The following is a 24,596-nucleotide window of genomic DNA, read 5'->3' as shown; positions in this document are numbered from 1 at the left end:
TTGTATTCTGACAGGATTTGATATACGCTCTGGAAAAACCCACGCTTTCAGTCATGCTCTCGGCTCCTTTGCACCACCACAAACTCAGAGTCACGGCTGTTTGTCACCACGGAACTTTCTGCCTGGGGGCCGGCGTTGGCTGGCGGGAGGCGCGGGCTCGGCCCCCGCTCCGTGCCCCCGCTCGCCCCCGGTGCCGCGGGGAGCGCCGCCGTTCGGGGAGCCCTTCCGTCCCTCCCTGCTGTCCGTGCTGTCCGTGCTGTCCCTGCTGTCCCTGTGCCCAGGCTCGGGCGCTGCCTGGAGTCGCTGGAGGAGGGGGCGATGCGAAGGGCTCCCCCCCAGGGCGGCAGCGCGTTCCCATGGTGACGGCGTCCTGGCAACCGCTCCCGCTCCCGCAGCCCGGCCTGCGGCGGCCGCCCCGCTGCCAGCCGCTCCCATCCCATCCCATCCGCTCCGCGCAGGGGCCGCCAGGGCGGGCGGACGGAGCTCGGGCCGCGCTCCGGCGGTCACGGCTCGGGAGCTGCCGCTCCCGCGGCGGAGCGCGCCCGGAGCGCAGCGGGGCTCGGCCGGCGGCGGGGATGCGCGGGAGCGGCGGGCAGCCCTGCCCTGCCCTGAGCCAGCACCGGTGAGTGAGCGCAGAGGCTGTCCCGCCTCTGTCCCCCCGTGTTGCATGGCCGCGGAGTGCTTCTGCACCGCGGTGTCCTGTCGGCTGTCGCGACCTTCACCGCGCCCACCGCTGACCCCGAACCGCGGGGCCGGGACCCCCGGCGGGGCCGAGCGGCGGGCAGGGCAGGGCAGGGCAGGGCAGGGCAGGGCAGGGCAGGGCAGGGCAGGGCAGGGCAGGGCAGGGCAGGGCAGGGCAGGGCAGAGTGCTCGGCCTGGCGCCAGCAGGGCTCCTCCGCGATCCCCCCGCTCACGGCGGCTCGGCACGGGCTGGCCCCGGGGCCGATCGCGGCTGTTTCCCCAGAGGGCCCCGGCTTGGCCCGGAGCCTGGCCCGGAGCCCCCCGGCCTGGCCCGGAGCCTGGCCCGGAGCCCGGCGCGGTCACGGCGCTGCCGGGCAGCCCCGGCCCCATGGCACAGTGCGTGGGCACGAGTTGCCAGCACAGGGCTCGGCACGGCTCTGGCTCCGCCCGGCGCTCCGGGCTCTGACCCGTCCCTCTGCCGAGCACAGGCACTTTCGCTCACTGCGAAGCTTTGCCCCAGCGCACTCCGGAGTAACACTGGGGAGGATCTGGCGGCTGCCGGGGTGGTGCCGTCACACGCTCCCTGTGCAGTAACCAAAGCGCTTTCTATTTTAAGAAAAAAAAAAAAAGTGATTAAAGTGTTTGCCTAGGCAGGTATTTCAGTCTGCTTTGATTCCCGTGTGACTTGTGGCAAGTCACACAGCCCGCCCCGTGCTTCACATCCCTACCAGCAAGAGAAGGAAATTATATTTTCAGGGATAATAATGCTTCCTACCTCGCAGGCATATTGTGAGAATGAATGTGAAAAACACTCTGAGGTGCGCAGACATTACAGCGTTAGTTGTAGATTATCATGGAAGATGGGAACTGAATGCCACAGGTATGATTATCCTTCAAAACAGGAGAAATGGAGATCCCACAGAAAATAAACATGCAAGGCAGTCTGAGAAGTAGGGAAGGGATGCCACAGCACAAATAGAAAGGAGTGAACTGCATATTGCTAAAAGTGTCTCTTCGTCATGTCCCATGGATGATTTTTCCCCCTAAGATTTTACACATCTTATGTCAGTGATTTAAAGAAACACTTAGGAAGCACTCCACATTTGGATGGAAATCCTGCCTTAAGTATCAAGTGAACTGTTATTTTTGGCAATCAGGCATATCGTTTACAAATAGGAAAAAACTTTTCTCTTGTCCATGTGACAAGTATATTTGGAATATTCAGTAACTTAAATCAGTCAACCCAAATTTAATATCTCACGACTTAAATTGCTTATAGCAGTATCAAGCAGGAAACAACCTCATTGAAAAAATAAATTAAGCACCTCTAACCAATATTTCAACTGATATCTTACTAGACACCAGTTCACTGCCATATGAAATTATATTCCTCTGAATCTAGGTATCACAACCTCTTAGGGTTTCTATTTACTAGTTTAAGTTGGTATTACACTCATACAGAAGGAATTTGTCTTAGTTCAGACACCTATTTGTTTGTTGCAAATATCTCCAAACTGCAGGAAAGTTTTGTACAACTGCCAATCAAAGTCTTATATCCTTTTTGGCTGTTGGATCAGATCAAGAAATCTAATATCTGATGATGAGATGCTTCACCAAGTACTGAGCAAAGAGAAATGAATGAGCAATTAATTTGTGTAACTTTTGTTTCATATCCATGCTTACTCCAGATATTTGCATTTAGCTGCATTATTTATGGTAGACTGGCAGAAAGAGTTAAGACTGTGCTTAATTTGCTGAAAACATTATTTTCCAGTTGATAATAAATGGGTACCAAAGGCTGTGAGATGACAGTGCTGTTTGGCTGGTTTTTTGTAATGTGTATTTCATTAAATTTCACTAAGATGCTGCTAGATATACAGACTTTAATATTTGTTCTTTGTTTTTCTAGGTAGCATCCAGTGCTTTGCTGCTGCAGTGCACATAGCTCTTCCCAAATCAGTGGGATAATTCCAGTATTGACAGCTAAATTGTGCTTAAAAGCTTCAATGGATCAAGACTGTTAAAATGTGTTAAGGCCCAGAGGTCTCAGGCCCCTGGTGGTGTGATCAGGAGGGACCCCTCACAGAGTTCTGGCATTCTTGAAAACCCAACGACTGGGAAATGACGAGTGTGAGGACCAGGCTGCAGAACTGGACATTCGGTGTCTGTGCAGGACTTTGAATGCAGAAGTCACCACAATGAACCCCAGCTCTTATACTGTGCTTTTTACTTACAGCCATGTAAGAACCTAAACAAGGAGGTAGGTATGGTATTCTCTCTTACATGTAGGGCAACTGAGTCATTACTCATGGAAATAACTTGACCAAAGTCAACAGAATCAGAGATTGAGCGAGGAATTCAGTTCAGACCTTCTGAATTCCTGTCTGGTGTCACTGCTGCTCAGCAACCCAGCTTCTCTTAAAGCTTTTTTTTTCTCTAATTTGTAGTTTCTGAAGCACCATGCTATAAATAGAACACACACACTGTGACAATGTTTGCTCTCTGCTTTCAGGCAGTGCTTTCATACATTTCTAAAGCACAAACATGTTTTGCAGTTTGAGATCTCTAAAGGTAGCCCTATTGCTTCTTCACTATCGATATTTGACTATTGTATTTCCATAACCCCATCTTTCTCAGATTGCACAGGATTTCATCAGCAATTGTAAGCTTCTTTCATACATCAGCCTTTATTTTGCAGTGAGGATTTTAGGTCCCCAAGGAGATCGGGCTCAGGCCATACTGCTTCTCTTTATACTTAAAAATATTTATTTGTTTTATGTAGGGGAGATTAGTTGGATTTGATTGAGGCTAATATATTTTTCATTAATTTCTGTCAGCGGAAAAAGCTGCTGAGCCAGGTACTGGTGTCACAGCAAGACACTAAAATATCTTTCTGAAACTTTTTAATACTACTACTACTCTGCTGCAATGTCTGTAACAGTCTGGCTGGCTGTGTCTAAAAATTAAAACCAGAATTTATATTCTTACCACAGAATAATTTACTTACAACATTAAGTGTGGTCATTTAGATTTGAAGACAAATTAATACAAGACTCAATTTTGATAAATTATGCTGATGTCACACATTTTATTTAGGTTTCTGACTGCCAATGCTTTTATGAGAAAAAGATCTTACCCCCAATAATCTACTGTCATGAAACATTTGTATTTGATTCTCCAGTTGATATTTTCTTAAGTAGACCTTATCATCTTGTAGACCTTACTTTATTATTCATTGATTAATGATGTCAGAGACCAGTAGAAGCTTGGGGACAAGAACTTTGTTTACCTCTGCCCTGCCCAACCAGGGTCAACAGCAGATTTCAGTTTCAAGGCTGTTAACCTCATCTTTTCAAGAGTATAATTTTCACTATAAAAAGCTTTTTAGCAGTTTTTGGTCTTCATTCTTTTGTATTAATTTTTATTTGCATTTACTGCATTAGCACTATTTGAATGACAAGATCACCGGTGTCAGCATAATATTACATTTAAGTAAAGGTGCACTGAAAGCAAAAGCTTTATGTCATTTCAGTACCAAATGTAAACTATACAATAATTCGATTTGTACTTTTTCAACAGACATAAATTATTGACCAGAGAATGGCCCACCGAAGCCCAATCTTCCCAACTCTTGCCCCTTCTGAAAGGTACAGTCTGGAATAAAAAACCAAAAATCTTCATATTGCAGAGTATTATGTATCTCTTCATTCCCTGTATACAGTAATGGTGTGACTTGGGACTTTGGCATTAGTGTGCAAAGCAAAGTGAAATACCCCAGGCATTCAAATTATAGCCCAGATCACAAGTCCTTACTCAGCTGTTACTTAGCCATTTCCCAAAGAAATTAAATAGCTTAAATGTCACTGACTAGAAATCCAAGAACACTAACCAGTGTTTGAATAGCATGGAATGGGTTGTGAAAACACAGAGCCAAAGTGACCTTTGTTGGAATACTCATACATCTCTATCAATATCATCATGGTAAAAATGAACTGCTAATTTGGCTCATTAACAGGAAACAACATGAGAATACACAGTAAATAAAAAAAAGAAGTGGGGTTGAACTTGTGTCCTCCACTTATGCTTCTGAAGATGTTGTTATTCTTTACAGAACATAGTGATAGGAAAAGGTTGCATGCATTAGCAGCCTCATTTTATTACTTTCAGCACCCATGAGCTCCACTGCTTCCCATGGGAGCTATGCAATGCAGAGCACACTTCAAAAATCTAGATAATTATTCAAGGTACCGAAATGTAGGCTATTTTTGGAAAAAAAAAAACCAAACTTCTAAGATTATGAGAAGCTTGTCATAATTTTGGTCTCACCTCAGTTTCTAAGCCCACGTATTGTCCTGTCCAGTTTGCAGGGGAACAATCTTCTGTATCATATTACAGGGTAGTTACAGAGACAGAAAAGGGATTGACACAAGCTACTCCTTTTTAATCCTGATCTGTTTTCATTTAATTTACAATACCTGCCTTCAACTCTTACAGCTTTGATTAAGCCTGAAAACAAGACAAATAACATTACTTTTGAAACTCAGTAAAGTGTTTGAATTTGGATTCTTAACCAAATTATAGTTCTTATTTGTAACTGCTTTTATTATGCTAATGTCCTTTCCTTAAGATCCTATGCTTTGAAAGTTCCTTGGGGGGTATGAAAAAAAGCCTGACCTGCCTTTGCACAAGACACTCGGCAGCCAGCACAGCACCCACTGATCTGTAGCAGTGGGCACTCTCTCTGGGAGTATTTTGGGGCTTCTCCCCAGCACTGCCAGTACTCAGTGTCACACCGTCTCCAGTGCAAAGGCATTGCAGAGTTTTGTGTGAGAACTTAACAAGATGTGGATTTCTTTTCCTCCAGACGGGTCCGGAACATCCCGCTGCACAGCCAGGCACTGACAGCGGTGCCGCTGGCATCCGCCAGCCTGGTGGATCAGCTGGAGGACAGAATCCTGAGCCATGAGAAAACAACAGCAGCCCTTGTGGAACACGCTTTTCGCATTAAGGAGGACATTGTTTCCACGCTGCACAGAATGCAGAACAAAGGGGGAGGTGACCGGCTGGCAAGGCAGCTCCTGGAGGAACACATCCGAAACATAACCGCGATAGTGAGGCAGCTCAATCGGGACATCGAGGTATGGCAGCAGTGCTGCACAGCACTAATGCTGCTTCTAATTTCCTAACAAGGTTTACCACGGGATAAGTAAAGGTCTGAAGATCCTGTAAGCTTATAAATTGTTTTTATAACTTGAAAAAGTGTTTGCAAATTACATAATTCTTTCGGTGGCTATGAAAATAGCACAGGATATTAGCATATAAACACAGGAGCCTTTGTGGTTCTAATAAGCTTGCTTTCAAAAGCTGCACTGGAAAATCTTGAAAAAAATGAATTAATGCGACACTAATACCCAGCTCAACTTCAGTCCAAAGGCTGTGCTGTATAAACACTAGGAAATGCCTTTGCTCTATAATAAACTTTCTTTCCCTTCCGACTCACTGACGACACGAAGTAACCAAACCCAAGTGCTCATTTTTATGACCTAATCGTAGGCAGACACATGACTTCATGTCTGACCTCTGCTGCAGCGAGCAACAGGGGTGTGGTGGGGAAAATGAAAGGAGGAAAAAAAAATTAAGTCTCCATTTCACTGTCAAGTTATACTTTATATATATTGTGGTAGTTGCATGCAGATTGAACACTAATAATAAGAAATAATACATACCTAAAAGGTATCTGGTTTAATACAAGACAAAGCTTTGAATAAAGTAATAATAAAATGGTATCTGAGGATACTGAATTGCTGAAAAATAATGAGTGACATATAAAATGTACATTAAATGTGACATACTGAGTTTTCATTTGCATATGAATGCTCTGTAGATGCTGCAGGAACAGATACGTGTCAGAGACAATCTCAGCTATGGAACAAATTCTACCCTGAAGAGTCTTGAAATGCGGCAGCTTTCTGGCCTAGGAGATCTTCGGGGAAGAGTTGCCAGGTAAAAGTCTCCATGGAACTGTGTTTTGGGGTCTAGGTAATCTTGTTTTAATCCTGAAGTATTAATGATAATGGGTTGAATTTGACTTTGGCAAAATTCCAAGGATAATTTTACTCTGCGTTTTCAAGAAAATGAGTAATAATACTTTGCATTCCAGCATTATATATTACATGTGACGGCATCACGCTTAATTCCTAGAATTCTTGAAATTAGTTCTAAATAAATTACTTCAAATTCCCTGGGAATTTGGGTTTGGTTCAGCTTTTAAAAAGTACTGTGGTTAGACTCATGTGTCTTTGAAACACGTTAATTAGCACAATTATAAAGGCAGCACGGAACAATCTGCACTTGTGAAGAACAAAATAGTTGCACATTTTTGCATATATTTTAGAAGTAAAAATCTGCACATTCAGTTAGTGGTTAGACATATTAAATCCCACATAGGCTACATGACACATAAGGAACAGAAAACTGTACAATAACAAAGGTTTTACAGGCTACCCAAAGCTCCAGGTTACATGTCTGTGGGCATACAGACTTCAGTTGTGCCATCAATGACACATTTACAAACCCCAGCACAACAACATTTGCTTAAGTGTCTGTAAAGTTGACCATGAAAAACAGACGATATATACAGCTATGTACATAACCTGGCTTACAGCTGCTTGGGTAATAACTTTGGTGGAGTTATACTTGTCCTGAATTTGACCTGTTATCTATATTGTACAGGTAATTTTGCTTTCTTTTCTGCATGTCACCTGATTTAGTGATAACCCTTAACAACATACAGAAATAATCATAGAGGGATTTTCATTGAACTAAGGTTTTCTCATAAATTACTCAGTTGTCTCAAGCTTCCACTGTAAGTTCCATAGTACATTTTGTAGACAATATTTTAGAGAGATTTCAAAAAGAATTAAACATTTAGTAAGTTATGCACTATCCTTTAGCAAACACAAATGAACTAGTTTATTTTTTTCAAATCAGAAAATTGATGGAAAAGCCTGTAGAGAGATACACATACACATATCTATCCTGCTGAGAAATCCCCCCAAAATGTACATGCTTAGATTTTCCTGCTTCTTTCTGTAAAAATGCTTTGAGATCATACTACATCCTGAGAGGAGTTTTGCGTGGAGCAGCAGTGTTACTGACACCTTGGGAGGCAAAATGTGGTGCCTTTGCTCTCAGTCAGGGAGCTCAAGAAGAGAAACTTGTGCTGGTGTGGGTGTCACTGGGGGGCCCTGTCCTGGCTCAAGAACTCTGTGGGAGGGTGGGGACAGGGCACAGGGAGTGCCAGGGTTTCTTCCTTTATTTCCTCAGGGCACCTCCCTTGTGCTGTGCCTGGGTTGCAATTTATCTGCAAATTGCATGAGATTATACCCATGTGTGACGAATGCAGGTTATTTGTATTCATTCCTGTAAGAGAATCAGTTTATTGCATTTTAACTGATACCTTTCACTCTGCATTCTATGCTTCCATTCAGCATGCTCTCTAAAAAAAAAATTCCCTGAATGAGGAAAGAAATCTCCCCTTTATCAGAAAGCAATTTAAAGCAGTGTCCATGAGAGAAATCTATTTGCCTTTATTTACAGAACATATTCCACTTTGAAGTTAGTGTTCCAGTGAATAACAATTAAAGCACTAGGTGGAGATTGTAGTCAAGACAGTGGTTTGTTGTGCCTTTGTCCCAACACAGAGACTTTCCCTGAGATAAACACCTTCTGATTGCCTTAGCCATGTTCATATAAAACACACTTTTCTCACCTAAGGTACTTTTACTCTGGTGCTGCTAGCTTCCAGATGAGTTCAGAGTGAAACATTAGAAACACGTTCAAGTTACTGTGGGTTACCAACTTCCTTTGCATCAGCTTCCAGCCACAGCAAGGGCACATTGAGAGGCTCAGGCTGCAGGAGCTCTGAGCACTGTGTTTGCTCCAGGCTGGCAGAAGGACAGTGGGAAACAGTTTAGACATTAAATCTCAAAGCCTGAACCCTTTGTCATGTAATAATTTAGTGTCCATCTTAGGATTCTGACCAAATTTCAGTTCCAGTAATTTCATACATTCTAAACATCCTATTCAAGTTCAGTATTGGAGAGAGGGGTGCGTATTTCCTGACACCAACTGTTCTGTAACATGCCAATATATCATCAAACAACTGTCTCTATTTCTTGAGGGCTGGTGCCATTAATGATAGGAACAAGGGATCCCTACATGCACATGCAATTCTGAAGCACAGCTCCAAACCACACTCCCCACAGCCCTGCAGGAGTGAGATTCCAACATACCTCACTGACATGACAGAATCAACTAATATTGCTGTCAGAAAATGACAGAATACACATTACAGCTCATGTTTCTGGACCCTTCCTCAATAAACACAGCCTGCTGTTGAATTCATAAAGCATTGTCACAGCCCTGAATTATTGCTAAAAATCAGCATTATTATTAACTTTAGGAAAAAAATATTACCTCTATAAAATTCAGCTACACATGTAGCAGAAATTAGATCGATGCCAGTAGATCAAATTCTCCAACCTCCTGTCCCTTATATTGTCAATTTTATATTATACAGATTTACCATTTTTTTTCTAATGATAACAGATCATAAAATTCATTAGTGCCTTATCATTTATTTAGAGAATTACTTGTGGATAATGAACATTTGTCTGGAAAGTTTAAATCCAGCAGCCTGGTTGGAATGATAGCTACTGCCATCTTCATAAAAGCTTCCTGAGAGCTGAAACATCCGGAGAAATGGCAATTATGTGTGTTCCAATTGCCTACTTTGCATATATAGATGAATTTTTTATCTACATTATAGAACTGATTCATTTCAGACAACCTGGACTCATTACACGTAGGCAGATTCTCCTGCTGCACAGATTGAGTCTGATGCATCTGGGCTGCACCAAACTGACAACTCCCCAAGAACAATGCATGTGCTGCTCTCTGGCCCTTGCTGTGTGGGAGGTGGCACACGAGGGCAGCTCTGGGCTCCCTGCCCCAGGCCAGAACAATCCACCAGCTCTGCTGCTCTTGCCCAGTGCCCCCACCAGGCATTTCAACTTGCTTTTCACTACCTATCCTCAGCTACTTGTTTTTCTCTGAACTGGCGTTTTAATCGAAACTCTCCTGTTATAATAAACCAGGAACATTAAAAGCTCTCTCCATACCATTAAAGCATATGCATATAGCAGCCAGCTGCAGAGTACTGGCACAGTTCTCACTTTATCTGTGTCCCAGTCATGCTGAATGGAGCAACTGTTTGTCTTTTGATTTTTTTTAATGCTGAACACTAATATTTTCTTCCATGTCAAAACCAGTCATGTGTTTGTGAGTGTGTATAACAGATACAGAAGATAAACCAAAGTAATCTGATGTATGTGTACCAGGCAGACATTGAATTCGCATAGTCAGAATCTTAGTCTTTCAGTTACCATGGAACTACATAAACCTTTGACCACATAACTGAATTCCATGAAGAAGAGAAGCTCTGTGATTAAACCCAAAACACTAATTTACTTTAAAAACAATTACAGATGCTTGCTGATTACATTTACTTCAATAGTTTCAAAGCTGTTGCTTTTTATATTTTCTGCCATGCCTCAGAGAAACAAAACTAACCATTTTTTGGAGCCCACAACCTGACTAGATGCAAGATGATTCAATTTTTCTGATCCTCTCTGATTGTAACAACATGAAGAGATTTGGCTTCTCTGGTCTTTCTAAAGAAACTGCTGGACTGTGAGCCCTACAAGCTTTTCACTGCCATGTAAACACTAGCCAGGCTTCCTGCAGATATTACTAACAGGTCTCACAATGCTGAACTGCTATACTAGAAATTGATTTCCTCAAGTTTTATAATGCCTATGCTATTTTACATTACTGGTCATTTTCATATGGAAACCATAATAATAAGCAGATGCTCCATTTGTCATTTTAGCTGTGACTTTTCCCTTCATGTTTAATGATAATGGCACTTCCTGTAACTGAGGTGATGAAAATGCATGTTGAAATGAAAGTCTTCAAACTGAAATGTGACTAAAAAGATGACAAAGTGTGTCATTGGTTTAGGTAATGACTTAACATGCTTCAACTTGTTCCATTTTACTGCCTTTTTCTCCCTCAAATTGTAACTGCTGTCTGTTCCTCATCAGTTTCTTGTATCAAATTTGGTAACGCTAATGATTACATATTTCCCATAGCAAAAAAAATTATATATGAGTCATACTTCACAGAGGTCTTACTCCTGAAATCACAGTACTCATATTTTTACAGCTCAGTTAATGCCCTTACTGCATTACTGTAGATAAAATCCACCTGATTGAATTATTTTTAAAATCTGGTAGAAAACACACATGTTCTATTATTTTTCCTGAAAATGTTACAGCATCAAGACGTGTTCCAATGTGAAGAAAGGAACCAATAATTATTATGTTCCAGGATTCGTTTTATAGCCTTTTCTCAGACAAAATTGCTATTGCTTTCAATGACATTTATTTATTCACCTAACTAAAGACCAAGAACCATAAAATTTGCCCTGTATTGTTAACTACACATATTAGCTGTATACTACTATTTCACAAATAAAAATGCAAAGCTACAACAATGAAAAAATGGTCCTCAGTTATTTAGGCTACCAGTCATGTAGGGGAACTCACACACCCTATCAGATACCTTCTGGAGTATGACAAAAAGATATGGAAATGAAATTCTGCATCCTTGCATTTCTGATGTGATTTCCCTGAGTTATAACACAGCCTACCCATATCATGTCAGTGCAAAGAGCACTTGAATTTGTGTCTCAGACTATCTGACCTCGAGACCTATTTGGGAGACTTTGCTGAACACTGTGAGATGTATTACCATTCTTACAGTCTCAAAGACATTGCTTCCCTAGCCAACCAGGAATTCCACAGAAATGGATAATTTAAAAGGCCTGGACCTTATATTCTATTTGGCTGGTGCTTTGTTTTTTATCTATTCAAACAGGTGTGATGCTGGGTTAGCCAGGCTGTCTGCAGAGCATAAAATTACGTATGAAAGACTTCAGAGTCTAAGTAAAGACCAACATACCTCCAAGCTGATCTTAGAATCTAAAATCAAAGAGGCAGAAATACAGGTATGGTATTTAGACCAAGGCAATCCCTGTACAGGTAAGAATTCTAGTCTAATTCACAAAGACTCCATTACTGTCAATTATTATCCTGGGAGGTCACAGATTTACAAAGGGAGAGGTCACATTCCTTATTACATTGGCCATTGGTACCTAGATGCATTACTGTGCTGCTCTCACTGAAAAATTTCATCCTGCAGCATGCTGTGTAGAAGGAATTAGTATGTAAAGGCACATGCTCAACAAAACTAAATGCAAGCCTCTGTGTCTTTCACTGTACGTTTTGGCCTTCCCAGGATGATCCTATATGTATTTGAACACAATTTTTGAAGGTCTGCAAAACAAAACTGGCTTTGGGTTCTGTGAATCCATTAATCTGTCTGTCAGGTTTCTCTTCCATTGGGTTTGAGAATAGAAGTGAGCACTAGATACAAGCAGAGACTTGGAGATATGAAGAATCCTTTTCCTTAATGTCACATCTCAAGGCCTTCCCATTTTCTTGGTCAACAAAAGTATTTTACATCTTCATTTTGCGGTAGGTAAATGGCTAAAATCCACTTTGCCTGTCTCAGAAGCCTCAGTGTAGTATATTAGCATGCCAGGAGCATATTGTCATGCAACTTGTAGTGAACCTGAATGTATGCTTTGAGAAAGTGGGATGGTTATTTTGGTGACAAATATTCTCTTGTAGTAATGAGCTGGCCCCAGTTAAAGCCAGCACTTCTATCACTGCAGTGGCCCTCATACACAAAGTGATGGAGCATATCCCTCAGTGCTTCAGCACTTGTTTATTCTGATTATGGGGCAACTTGGACATGTATGGATCATTGAAATTCAGCTGTCTCAAGGGGGGACCAGGCACAGATTTTCAAGGCAAAACTATTCACGTTATTTAAGGCAAAAAAATTTACAGTTTTCAAAATGCTGATACCTTCATATTGACAGATAGTATATTTTCAGGATAAAGTAAAAATCTGCAAATTCAATAATTTTTGCAATGGTAGCAAAAAGTGAGCTCTCTGTAAGACCTCCTCTACTGTTACAAAAATGTCCCAAATGAAACTGTGATGCAATGCATTTGAAAAATAGTAAATCCTGAATTTGTTTCAGATCTCTCATCTGCTGAGCAGAGTAGAGCAATCGATAATACAACAAGAAGCAAAGCTGAAGATTGCCTACAAAGAGAGCAACCAACAGCTGCAAGTCCTGGACACAAAGTAAGTGCCTGGGGAGCCTTGCTGCTGTTGTGTTCCTTGGGAGTCGGGCCTCAGTTTTCCCAGTTTGACTGGTGTAATCTTCAGGAGCCTCAATGAATACATATGTTTGCTCCACAGATATTACAAAAGCTGACTGTCAAGAGGTCAAGAAGGACTTGCTTTCCCCAAGAATTCTGCCCCTAATGTGGTTAGGCAGTTCTGAGAAGTTGGTTAAGTTTCTAGTTAAGTATTCAGGCAGAACTTATATTAAAGGACACAACTAAGGGTTTTTGTCAGAGTGGTCTGGTGTCTTTCTGCAAGAACTGTCTGAAGCAGTGAATGCTGGAGGTGGCTGTCCAGAGCAGAGGGAAAAATTCAACTAAAGCAAGCAGGAAGCAAAGCACAGCACTCACAGAATGCCTTTGCTTTGAACTGGCTTCAAACATGAATATAACTGAGATACCTAAATTATTAGTGATGAGATACTCTGTACTACCAGACATTACATGGGGTCATTCTATGCAATTCAGATGTTAACTCCTTTCCAGGCATTTCACTCAGTAGCAGTTCTGGTATAAGCCATCTACATCCTCATTTCTTACTGCTTATGGCCGTCCTCATGCAATCCAGGTTTCACATATTCACTGGAGAAAAGAAACAATTTCACTGGCACAGTTGCTTAGTGTAAAGTTGAGGTGGGTATAGGCAATGTAAGTGGAGCTACAAGAACCAGCATTGTCACCAGAATAAGTGGCTACCAAATCTTTGCTCGGATTTAATACATATGGACATGAGGTTTATAATCTGAATGGATGACAATATTCTATTTTCAGTGTCACAACGAATTTTCATCTACTACAATTCAAATTTTGTAATGCGTTTCATATAAATTTGCTTTATTATTTAAACCAATGTTACCACATCCAGTTTACAGCCTTAAAATTCAAAGGCTCACCTTAATAGGATGTGAAGAATGTATTAAATTACTATTTTGTGTTTTTATGAACACGTTCATGAAAAAGTCACTGTTGAATGACCAGTTCTTCTCTTTTGTATCTGCAAATTTCTATTGTGCTCCTAGATTAAAAGATGCTGTTGAGGAGCTCAGCAATCAGATTTTGTCTGCACGGAGCTGGTTGGAACAGGAGCACGGAAGGACTGAAAAAGAGCTCGTGCAAAAAATCGACCAACTCTCACTGACTTTTAAGGAAAGCACAGTAAGTTTCACTCAAATGTCCTGTAATACTTCATTATAAATAACTAAGATGATGTCATTGAGATATTATTCGAGTGAGATTTTCAGATAGCCTCAGAATTTGCCTGTCTCTTCATCGATATCAAGTGTAACACCTACAACCTGAGAATCTTTACATGAATCTGGTCACTGCTAAATAGATCAGTATTTTAACATACACTAATCAAGTAATTTAAAATTTTTTTATGAAAAATTGTAATTCCTTACATTTTGAATTCTAGATAAAAGATGATTAATCAGTATCTATTTCATATTTTAAAAGGACCACTGTTATTCCACATGCGGGCAAAATTATTAAAATTCTTCTTCTGGCTCCAGGAAATGAGTGAGAGAGGTATTGAGATGAAATTCAACCAAATGGCAGAGAAAATTGAGAGAATTGAAGAAATGCAGAAGATAACCATGGAAGCACATGAAGCAAAACAGACTGAAGAAAAGATAAATATTCGCATTGCCAAACTTCAAAATGACATAAATGAAGATATAAAAGAAATGAAAGCTGAAGTTAATGCTGGTAGGACCATAGTTTTCCAGTTTTTTATTCTGAATTGTGGTGACAGTGAATGACTCATACTAATATGCAAAATGTCTTTGCTTGTATCATACAGTAATTTCATGATTATAAGCCGCACCATTATGACTATAATTTTGGTCCAAACCCAAAGTGCGGCTTATATATGGACAAAGAATGAAAAGTTGCTGTTCTAGTTTGGAGGACAGGTGTCTGCTGAGAAAGGCAGGAACTTCTCTTTGAAATGGAGAATGTAAACCCCCTCCTTCCAAATTATTATAATTTTGAAATCAAGGGGCTTTCAGGCAAAGATATGGGAATTAGGAATAACAGTTCTTTACTAGGGAAATTAAAATAGAAATACAGTACTACAAAGAAACAAACTCCAAACCCTGACAAAGTCAGAGTACAACCTGACACTCCATCAGGCAGGGTGTTGGTAGCAGTCCCATTAAATGGTGGCTGCATCCTCCTGCAGTGACAGATGTGATTCATTTGGAGCAGGGCTCCTGCATAAGGTTCAGTTTCCCTCCAGAGGTCCAGTGGTGATGTGGAGAAATCTGGTTTCGCTCTGGAGTCCAGTGGAGAAAGGGGCTCTCTTAGTATCCCAAAACCTCTGTTTTATTTTGGTAAGAAATGTTGGGCTCTTTCCCCCTGGCTGGAGCAACTCCCAATGGGATGCAGTAATTTTATCAGTCCCACAGTGGGACTCAATGGCCATTAGCAGACAATGACTGGCTGGAGGAAGGATGGGGTGTGAAAAGATAAAGAACAATGCCCTGCCTGGTTTCAATGGATGGCCCATCAGAATGTCTCCCATGGAGATAAGGATCACTGCCCCCACCCTCAACAGATGGTGATAGAACAGATACCTTTTATCACACTCTGTATTGTAACGTGTGGCTTATAATCAGGTGTGGCTTATAATAGTGAAATTACTGTAGCTTAAACACTTTTGGGGCAGATGTAATGGGTACACCTGTGGCATTAGGAAGGATTTTCATTAAGTGCAAAAAGCAGAGTAATAAGGGGTGACAACCAGCTTAGAAGTGCTCTCCCCAGAGCAGGTACAGCCATAGCTGGGCTGCCGTCAGGGCATTTCTGCCATCAGCACAGTTACATCCCATTTTCCTTCAGAACTTCTGCAGTGTTCCTAGTACAAAGCAGAGCATTATAGAAGTGCATTCTGATAGCATGTGATACTTTTGCTCCTCATGATGAACTAATGGAATTCTCACCTGCAATTAGGGTTTGCAGCTATCTATGAGAGCATTGGGTCTCTACGGCAAGTTCTAGAAGCAAAAATGAAGCTGGACAGAGATGAACTGCAGAAGCAGATCCACCAAATGAAGCAGGAGGTTCCAAGATGGGGAGAAGCTGGACCATGACTTCAAGATTTTGTCTGAGAGATTAGTGTTTACCTGGCTAACTAGGCAGGCTCTAGTGTTGTTCCAGTCTGTAATGCCAATTACCTGCATGTACCAAATGACATGCTGCTGCTGCTGCCGCCGCCGCTGTTGCTGCTGCTGCACAGGTGTTTGCTCACAGCAGTCACTGCAAGCTGTTCATAGATACCTGGCAATGAGACTTCAGAGCTGAGGTGCTGCTTTGCCACTGCACTACTCCAGCTGCTGTCAGGAAATTTAGCACTGTGTAAAACTGGAGTAATACATTGGTGAAGCTGGCACCTAGTTTGCTGAAGGCATTCCAGTTTTGCAGGCTTGATCAGGCAGCTCTATGCTTTTATATGCACCTGTACCCCTCCACCTTTAAAAAAAAAAAAGGTAAGTTGCTATCATTTGTTTCATATGAATTTGGCAAGGTTCTCCACCTTGGTACAAATTACTTGAAATCAATGGACATTTTAAGAGTGACTTTCTCTACTGTTGATTTCCTGGGGAGACAGAATTGGCACTAAACAGACCAATCTTCAAAATCTAGATACCATCAGAAAATCTTTGTTTAGGTTTGCAAATATCCTGTGTGTGAAAACTAGGTAGTGTTACATAATGTACTTGTAGGCTAAGATGATTCATAAGCAACATCAGAAACTTAATTTACATGGTCTTAAGTATTGCAACCTTTTAAAATAATAACCAAGGGGAGTTGACACAAGGTAAAAGATGTAGCTAGAGTATTTTTTACTGGGCTTGCGTTCCTATGACTTACTTCATTATATTGATAAAAACTTAGGTTTGAAAACTAAAGAGAAGGTAATAATCTAATCTAGTCTGGAGACTATAATGTAAAATAAAATGCAGTTTATGATCTCCTTAGAAATTTTCATTGAAGTAAAAAAATTGATTCATCATATTTAAATATAAATAGACTTTACTAATTTAGCAGACTCAAATTGCTAATTGCATTCACATTATTTCCAAATAATAATTTCCATTCCTAGAAGAGATTGCATAATGAAAATTAGCACCCATGTGGCATATTATCTAGATAGGAAAAAATATATGTTGTTTTTTCTTCTTCATTCATAGCATGATATATTGCTCCTCATGTTTGTGAGCCATGCAGGATTAAACCCTTACAAAAAATGAAATACTTTATACAGCATCCTATTAATTTATAATATTAACAGCAATTAATAGACAAAAATAATATTAATTCACAGAATTTACAGTACTGTTAACCTAAATAAATTAATAAGATGTCTCTACACTGTCCTTAATGGACCTTTCATTCAGCTAGTATTGGAAAATATACTTTTAGTTGAAAAATCAGTGGCAGACATCACTTCCATGAAAGACATTTTGGTCCACAGAGTCACCATATATAAAACAAACAAAGAATTTTAAAAGCTGCTTTAAGAACTTACAGTTATTAACTTCAGCAAGTCAGTGTAAAGGGTAAAAACCAAGTAAATGCATACATCTTTACAGGATTAACACCTAAGTTTATATTCACTTCCTCTATAGTTGAAAGTCATTGAAGTCTCAAAGACACATTAAGCATTTGCAGGTCTGGCTTCCAAAGCTCTCTGAAGGCAGAGGCTGTTTTGTTATCATCCATGTCCTGTGAAATATATTTACAATGGCAGCTAAGGGGAAAGCCCAGTTCCTTAAGGAGAGACAATTAAATGCTTGTAGATATTTCTCAGGAATTGTCTTCAAAATTCAATCTTACTTCATGTATGTATTCTTATCTACTCTTAAATATTTAGCCATGTGCAGTAGAAAAGCTGTCACTGGTGTTTTATTAAAAAAAAAACCAAACAAGGAAAGAAAGAGACAGACCAAAACCAGAATTGGAAGTCTGTACCTGAGAAAATCCAGTATGATATGAAGAACATACAAGGTATCAGAAACAATTTATATAGGACTTTAATAAATTGTTTCTCTTGTAAAACTCATGTGTGATTGATCCAGATAGAAAACAACACATGAAATCCTATCCAATTTTACTTTTTCTGTCTTAAATATGTTTTTTCCCTAAATCTCAGTAAAGCAAATAAGTAAAAGCCCAGCTAAAATAATACTCAACTGATTGCCAAGCAGTGTCTTCAAACTCTGAAGTGCTGAGTGGAAGGAGGCCCAGGTCAACCATGTCTTGTCGGCATTGTCTGCTAACATGGGAGTGCTCATATGTGATGAGTGAGGCCTTCAAGGGAGAATTTAGAGTCATCTGAGGATTGGAGTATCCTCTGATCATCTCAGCATGTCAGGGCAGAATCCTGTCCTCAGGCACAGCATCCCCTCAGGGGAACAACTGTAAAGCCACAAGGCAGTGCTGCAGACACTGAGCTATGGAAGCTTCATTTTGCCAAATGGAAACTGATTTTGAAAACTGGCCCACAGAGATGCTGTAAAGGACAGAAGGAAACAGCAGTGCTTGAAAGCAGAGCTGCTCCTTTTTTTTCCCTTCCATGCAGGTGTCCATTGGGATTCCTGTGTTCCAGTCCTTCAGGGACACCAAGATCCACTTTTGATGGTGGAAATAATGTTCTTTCTTTGTTCTGCCCAAGCACTCATGCGATGAGTCTTGGGTTTGTGCACCAAGTGCAAGCTTGCCAAGCTCACAAAAGGAACAAGGTAGGGAGGGAGTGCCTGTGTGGATGGAACTCAAGCAACAGAATGAGACTTGGAAAGTGTAAAACTAGAGGTGCCCAAAGTACTAGTTAAATCACAAAGCTCACTGACACAACCATAGACTCACTGAAGGAAGGACTGGGAGGAGCCTTAGGAAGTAATCTGCTCCACCTCTCCACTTGGAAATAGATCCAATTCTTCCTACAATATTCGCCATTGGCACTTCTGTAACTTGCTTATAACAATCTTTTAAGAATAAGCCATTGATTAATGCAGTCTATTCCACTGCTTAAAGAAGATTGCCTTGCCACCCAAACACCTCATCTAGGACAAGATGTAATAGCCTTAAATTTCAAGCACAGAGGACACAAACGCTAATTTACTACATTCTTTCCTTCATGTTCATTAGATTTTTAAGGCAATCTGTGTATAACAGATGATTCAAATGAAGCTTCATAGGGATATTTACCAATATTTCTTACTTTTTTCTCCTTCTTACGTCCATATAAAACCCACCAAACCAGCAACACCCAATCCAAAGAAACCACCACCACAAACCCCTCAAAACAGCCAAAAGCAGACCACTTGCTCTCATGAAGTTTTAAAATCTTTGTTTTGTCAGCTCTTTCACCTGCATGAGGCTTAAATCACTTGCAGTGTGCAGACCATACTATTCAGTCAGCTGTGTAGCACATACTGAGTGTCATACTGAGTGTTGAACTCATTGGAAAATGTTTAACTAGGGTACATGGTTTTTACATTAGCATGTGATAACACAGTAGAACCATGCTACTGTGGTGTGAGACACTTGGCTGGAATCAGAATTATGTCAGTAATTACAGAGCAATTGTGCTGTTTGTACTCATTAAACAAACCAAAGGAATGGTGCAAGTAAGAGGTTCAAAGGATGACCCTAACTTCCACATGCAGTTGTTTATGTAGTAAGATTTGTGTTGTGGATACCTTTATATTGTGGATATCTGTCATTACAATCTGATATAGTTCAATAGGCAGTTGCCATGTTAGAGAAAAGCAGTATGAATGATAGTGAAGAGCAGTGTATTCCTGTAACATCAATTTAAATTGAAATGCAAGATTTTCTTCTTTTCTCAATTTCTGTGCTCCTCCTCCACGAGCATCTGGCCATCTGGGGCAGAGTATTCTCTGTATCTAAGAATTAAAGTGCTCATTAGACACGTCTTCCAGCAATGGAAATGTCTAATAGGAGAGGGATGACAATCTGATGAAGCCCTGCGATGCGCAGGGGAGGAATCCCTGCAGTGACACTCCCGCGGTGTAAGAAAACAGGAGGCAGATCGGAAGGGAACCGAGGGAACTGAGCGCACGGGCTCTGCTCATTTGCCACAGGGTGTCACTGTTCCTCCTGGCAAGGGAAGGACGGGTCCCAGTGTACCTGTGTCATCCATAGATGCTGCAATTCCACTGGGATGGGGCTGAAAGTATTTACCATGTATTTTGACAAAAGAAAAAAATATTCTAAAGACGTCACTCTGTAAAATCACAATAAAGGGAGATGATTAATTAAGTAAAATATTCGGATTGTGATGCACCTTTAGACAATCTGTGAAGAATGCTGAGTGGGGACCAAAGCTCTCTGCTGCCTGTTCTGTCAGCAGGACTCTGTCAGGTCAACACAAACCATAAAAAAACCCAAACAAACTCCCAAACACAGAAAAAAAATCGGGGACAGTACTAAAGCACGAGATCTTAAATCGTGTGCAGCTCAAAGAGCAATGTGCCTTTCACACTGCTGCAGATGTGCAGAAGAGGCTCCTCCTGCACTGCCTCCTGCTCTGAGACTGGCTTGGGCTGGAAGAGCACAGGACAACCTCAACACCTACCAACAGATGAAGCTCTGGGCCCAGCACAAAAAGCTGCTCTCAATCCATGCAAGGATTATCTCAATAAATAATACAGTGGAATAACCTCAAACATTGCAAAGTATGTGAGAGAGCCATGAGATTTTAGTACAGATCAGTGAAAAAATGCTTTGAGCTCAGTGATGTACAGAGAACCAGGACCAAGGTTAAGAAGAAAACTGCATAGTAATTGTCATAATACAACAATGAAACATGTGAGAGTGTGAATAGGAATTGCTGGAGGAGGAGAAAGGAGATTTGCTTCTAGTAGGAAGGAATTAAAATAGAACACATCATGCACTGCTGCACATACTCCAAACTGTTACTCTCATTAAACCTGACTTCAGCTTCTGCTAAGACTCGTTTTCTAACGCCAGTGCAGTAAACAGGCTTCCATTCTATGTGATTGAAGTTGAAGCAGACTGCAAATGAAGGCATATTTCAGCTCCTGTGCTGTCTCGTTGTGCTGCCACTCCCTGATGGTATCAGGACAGAGACAGGCACCCACCCTGCCACGTGGCCTTTGTGATCTTGCCATGTCCCTTAAGAAAAACTTAGAGGTTCAATAATTGTGTATTAGAGTTTATATACAGCTGCATAAAGAACACAGAGTTTCCATGTCCATGCTCCCTCATTCTTCACTAGCTTTGAGAATTGTAATTTCAGTACATTCCTAGTATCTCGTCTTGTATAAATCATTAACTTCAAGAAAGGTATAATGATTCAAAGCAGAGCTTTTAAAATGCAAATAACTGGAAACAACAAAAGTTAAAACATATTTTATGCCACTGCCATTCTTTGAAAAGATAAATGCCAGCCTGTTTACTGCTATAAATAATAAACCTTGTTCACTTTATACAGATCTTATGGGAATTGATCACTTTGTATCTTACACAAGCTTGAATATGTGGAGTGCTGTGACCCAGTTCCACATATGCTTTCCTTTGTGAGATTAATCTCCCTAAAATGAATGTGGCAGCTCACAGTGTAAACTGCTTGCTTACCTCTTTGCATGTATAATGCCTTATGTTTCAAACCAAAAGGGACTGCTGGTCTCCAGTATGGTCTCCTGGTATCTTAGAATCATAGAATCATTTAGTTTGGAAAAGATCTTTCATTAATAGCAAAATCTTAACCATTATTTAACATTTTGGGTTTCCAGTTATTGTGGACTAACAAGACAAAAGACTGAATAGTATAATACTATCAGTGTTTATTTTAGTAATATATCTCCATTTTCCAGAGGGAGAGGAGATAAGGAAAATCCAATACTGACATCATAGGACAGAGTACAGTGGTGGGATACTGAGTCTCTTGATAGATTTTGGGCTAGTTTGGGCCCCTTATCTATAGCTCTGTGCCATTTATTTCTGTAAACTACCTAGTGGTAAATTAATTATTTATATTTATCAGGCTGTCCAGTCTGCAATAACTTCCACACCATGTTAAATTAAAAAAAAAACCCACAAACAAACAAAGAAACAAACAAACAAAAAAACACCAAAACCAAAAACAGCACCAAAACAAAACAAAAAACCAACAGCCAAAGAAAAAACACAAAACCAAAAAACCAACAACAACGAAAAAACAACCAACCAACAAAAAGTAGAAAAGCAGCAAAAGAATAAAGGAATGGAGTGTTACTTTATCCCTGAGGCCCCACTGCCACCTGATGTCACTATTCTTGTCAGGCAAAGGCAGGCAGGCAAGCTGTGTATCTGCAAGAACTGACAGCTCTGGAAAGGATTTCAGCAGGTAGGAAGCCCCAGGGAAAGTCATACAAATTATTTCACTAAGTCAGAAGATTATGCCTTATGGACAGCACTTGTTAAGACAAATCCATTAACCAGGGCAAACACAGAGATTAAGTTAAGGGTGAGCCTCCTTGAGGTCTTCTGGGGATAGGCTGCACTGCCTGGCACAAATGGGCAGGAACTCCACATGGCAAACACCTCAGTGGGGCAAAAAGCCCTCCCCTTGCATTACTACAGCTTGGTTCCAAGTAAAGCACACTAGAGAAGGAGAAACTCCACAAAAAAGACATCTCTCTGACACACAAGAGCAAAGTCCAGGCAGACACCAAAACTCTCATACATTTAACGTTGGCTGTGAAGCTCCTCCCGCCTGTCATTGGCTCCAGAGAGTCTTTACTGAGCTACAGGGGAGCAACTGAGGATTCAAGGCAAGATTTAAGTGACAGGGACAGGAACGGAGTCATCTGCACACTGAGATAATCATCTTTGTTTACAGCTGGAAAACTCAAGGGAATATTACAGCATCAGGAACAGAACAGCAAGGTTTTCAGTGAGAAGATACTTTAATTGCGATTCAGAAGTAGAAGGATAAATAAATAAAGCACCCAGAAATGCTCACTTGAGAGCCTTTAGCTTCACGAGTGGGCAGCAACACAAGGGAGGCCTGAAAGAACACTGGCAGAGGGTCTGGCTCTCTGGCCATGGGTATGACTGTGACTAATTGCAAATGATTAACAGCTTCAACTCTTAATATATACTCTGTCTCACAGAAGCATATAGTGGTTAAAACTGAAATGTCTACACGTGACATCTACGATACATCTTATATTTTGCATCTAAACATATTTTATTCCCCCTAAGGTTTCTTGTAACAATCAGTCAAATCCCTATCTCTGCACAAGGTTAAAAAAAAAAAAAAAAAAAAAAAAGGGGATTAGAGAAATTAATGGCCCGGTTTGGTGCAGATAAAAAATACTTCTAAATACTGTTCCAGACAAATAAGGGTTACTCTTTCTAATTTTTTTCCTTTACTCAAGGCAATTTAATTTGTATATTAATGGATTCTGGTTAGCCACTATCTTTAATTCACCCACTGTGGAATCTGATGGTTTCAGATTCCCAGAAGATGAAGAACTCTGTAAACATGATCTTGCTACACTCTAGCTATGTGTAAGCACACCAGTACAATTTGTCTGTATGATAAAACATTTATCAGTTTTATAAAGTCCCTGTTAGATAGAGATTATAACAGTTCAGGTTAGAGGAATGGCACACCTTTAATTTTAGTCATCTCTCAAGACTATACAGCAGAGCTGTGACACAGCAAGTGTGACAGTCACTACCAGCTCCTGTGTACCAGCATTAACCATCCTCAAACATCAAACTTTCAATTAAACCATGGCAATAAGTAAATGCTATTTATACAAAGCTTGCAGCTTGACTGTTTTATAAATGAGTATGTGGGAAGCAATGTGAAATATCAACTGATACTTAATATTTAAATTGCTGCTCATTTACACTTTAGGCAAGTTTCACTGCTATTTGCAGAGAGTTTCAAAGTTGAGAATTGTGTGATTCACTTCAAGAACTTTTATAAATAACACCCTATTATAAGGGGAAAAAAATAAAACCAACTCGTGATGAATAAAATTTCCCCTGGGAGAAAAGAATGTTTTTAAAAGACAGCGATCATTTTTTTACTCATAGAAAAAACAAGTTCTTTGGTCTGTCTTAAATAAGCATTCAGGAAAGGGAATGCTTCTGTCCCAGATGCTTAACCTTACAGAATCCATCCAGAAAAGTCAGGAAATTGATTGTACACAGGATAATCTGAAGTTCGAAATACCAACACCTTTGTAATGTCATTATTCACCCGGAGGGTGGCTGGGCACTGGAAGAGGCTCCCCAGGGAAGTGGGCACAGCACCAAGCCTGCCAGAGTTCCAGAAGCATTTGGACAATGTTCTCAGATCCATGGGGGCTCCTGGGGTAGTTCTGTGCAGGGTCAGGAGCTGGACTTGATGATCCTTGTGAGTCCCTCCAGCTCAGGATATTCCATGATTCCACGATCATATACTTTAACTCGTGATAGTTTTTTGCCATGCACATAAGCATTCCTTGTTAGGAAGACTAAATTCCACCAATAATACAAGCATCA

General features: G+C 40.8%; 1 protein-coding gene across 1 annotated transcript; it reads left to right on the top strand.

Annotated features, from left to right (window-relative positions):
* The first annotated feature begins 547 nt into the window (after positions 1-547).
* Positions 548-20,359, top strand: FAM81A (family with sequence similarity 81 member A). The gene is made up of 10 exons (XM_033070518.1): positions 548-622; positions 2,591-2,941; positions 4,261-4,328; positions 5,546-5,819; positions 6,566-6,684; positions 11,683-11,812; positions 12,917-13,023; positions 14,084-14,219; positions 14,576-14,771; positions 16,017-20,359. Exons 3-10 carry the CDS (start codon positions 4,282-4,284, stop codon positions 16,154-16,156), a joined length of 1,149 nt encoding a protein of 382 aa, XP_032926409.1. The 5' UTR covers positions 548-622; positions 2,591-2,941; positions 4,261-4,281; the 3' UTR covers positions 16,157-20,359.
* Positions 20,360-24,596: the final 4,237 nt, after the last annotated feature.

The sequence above is a fragment of the Catharus ustulatus genome, chromosome 12, assembly GCF_009819885.2.
Source record: "Catharus ustulatus isolate bCatUst1 chromosome 12, bCatUst1.pri.v2, whole genome shotgun sequence".
Taxonomy (NCBI): domain Eukaryota; kingdom Metazoa; phylum Chordata; class Aves; order Passeriformes; family Turdidae; genus Catharus; species Catharus ustulatus.
This window is presented reverse-complemented; position numbering and strand designations above follow the sequence as displayed.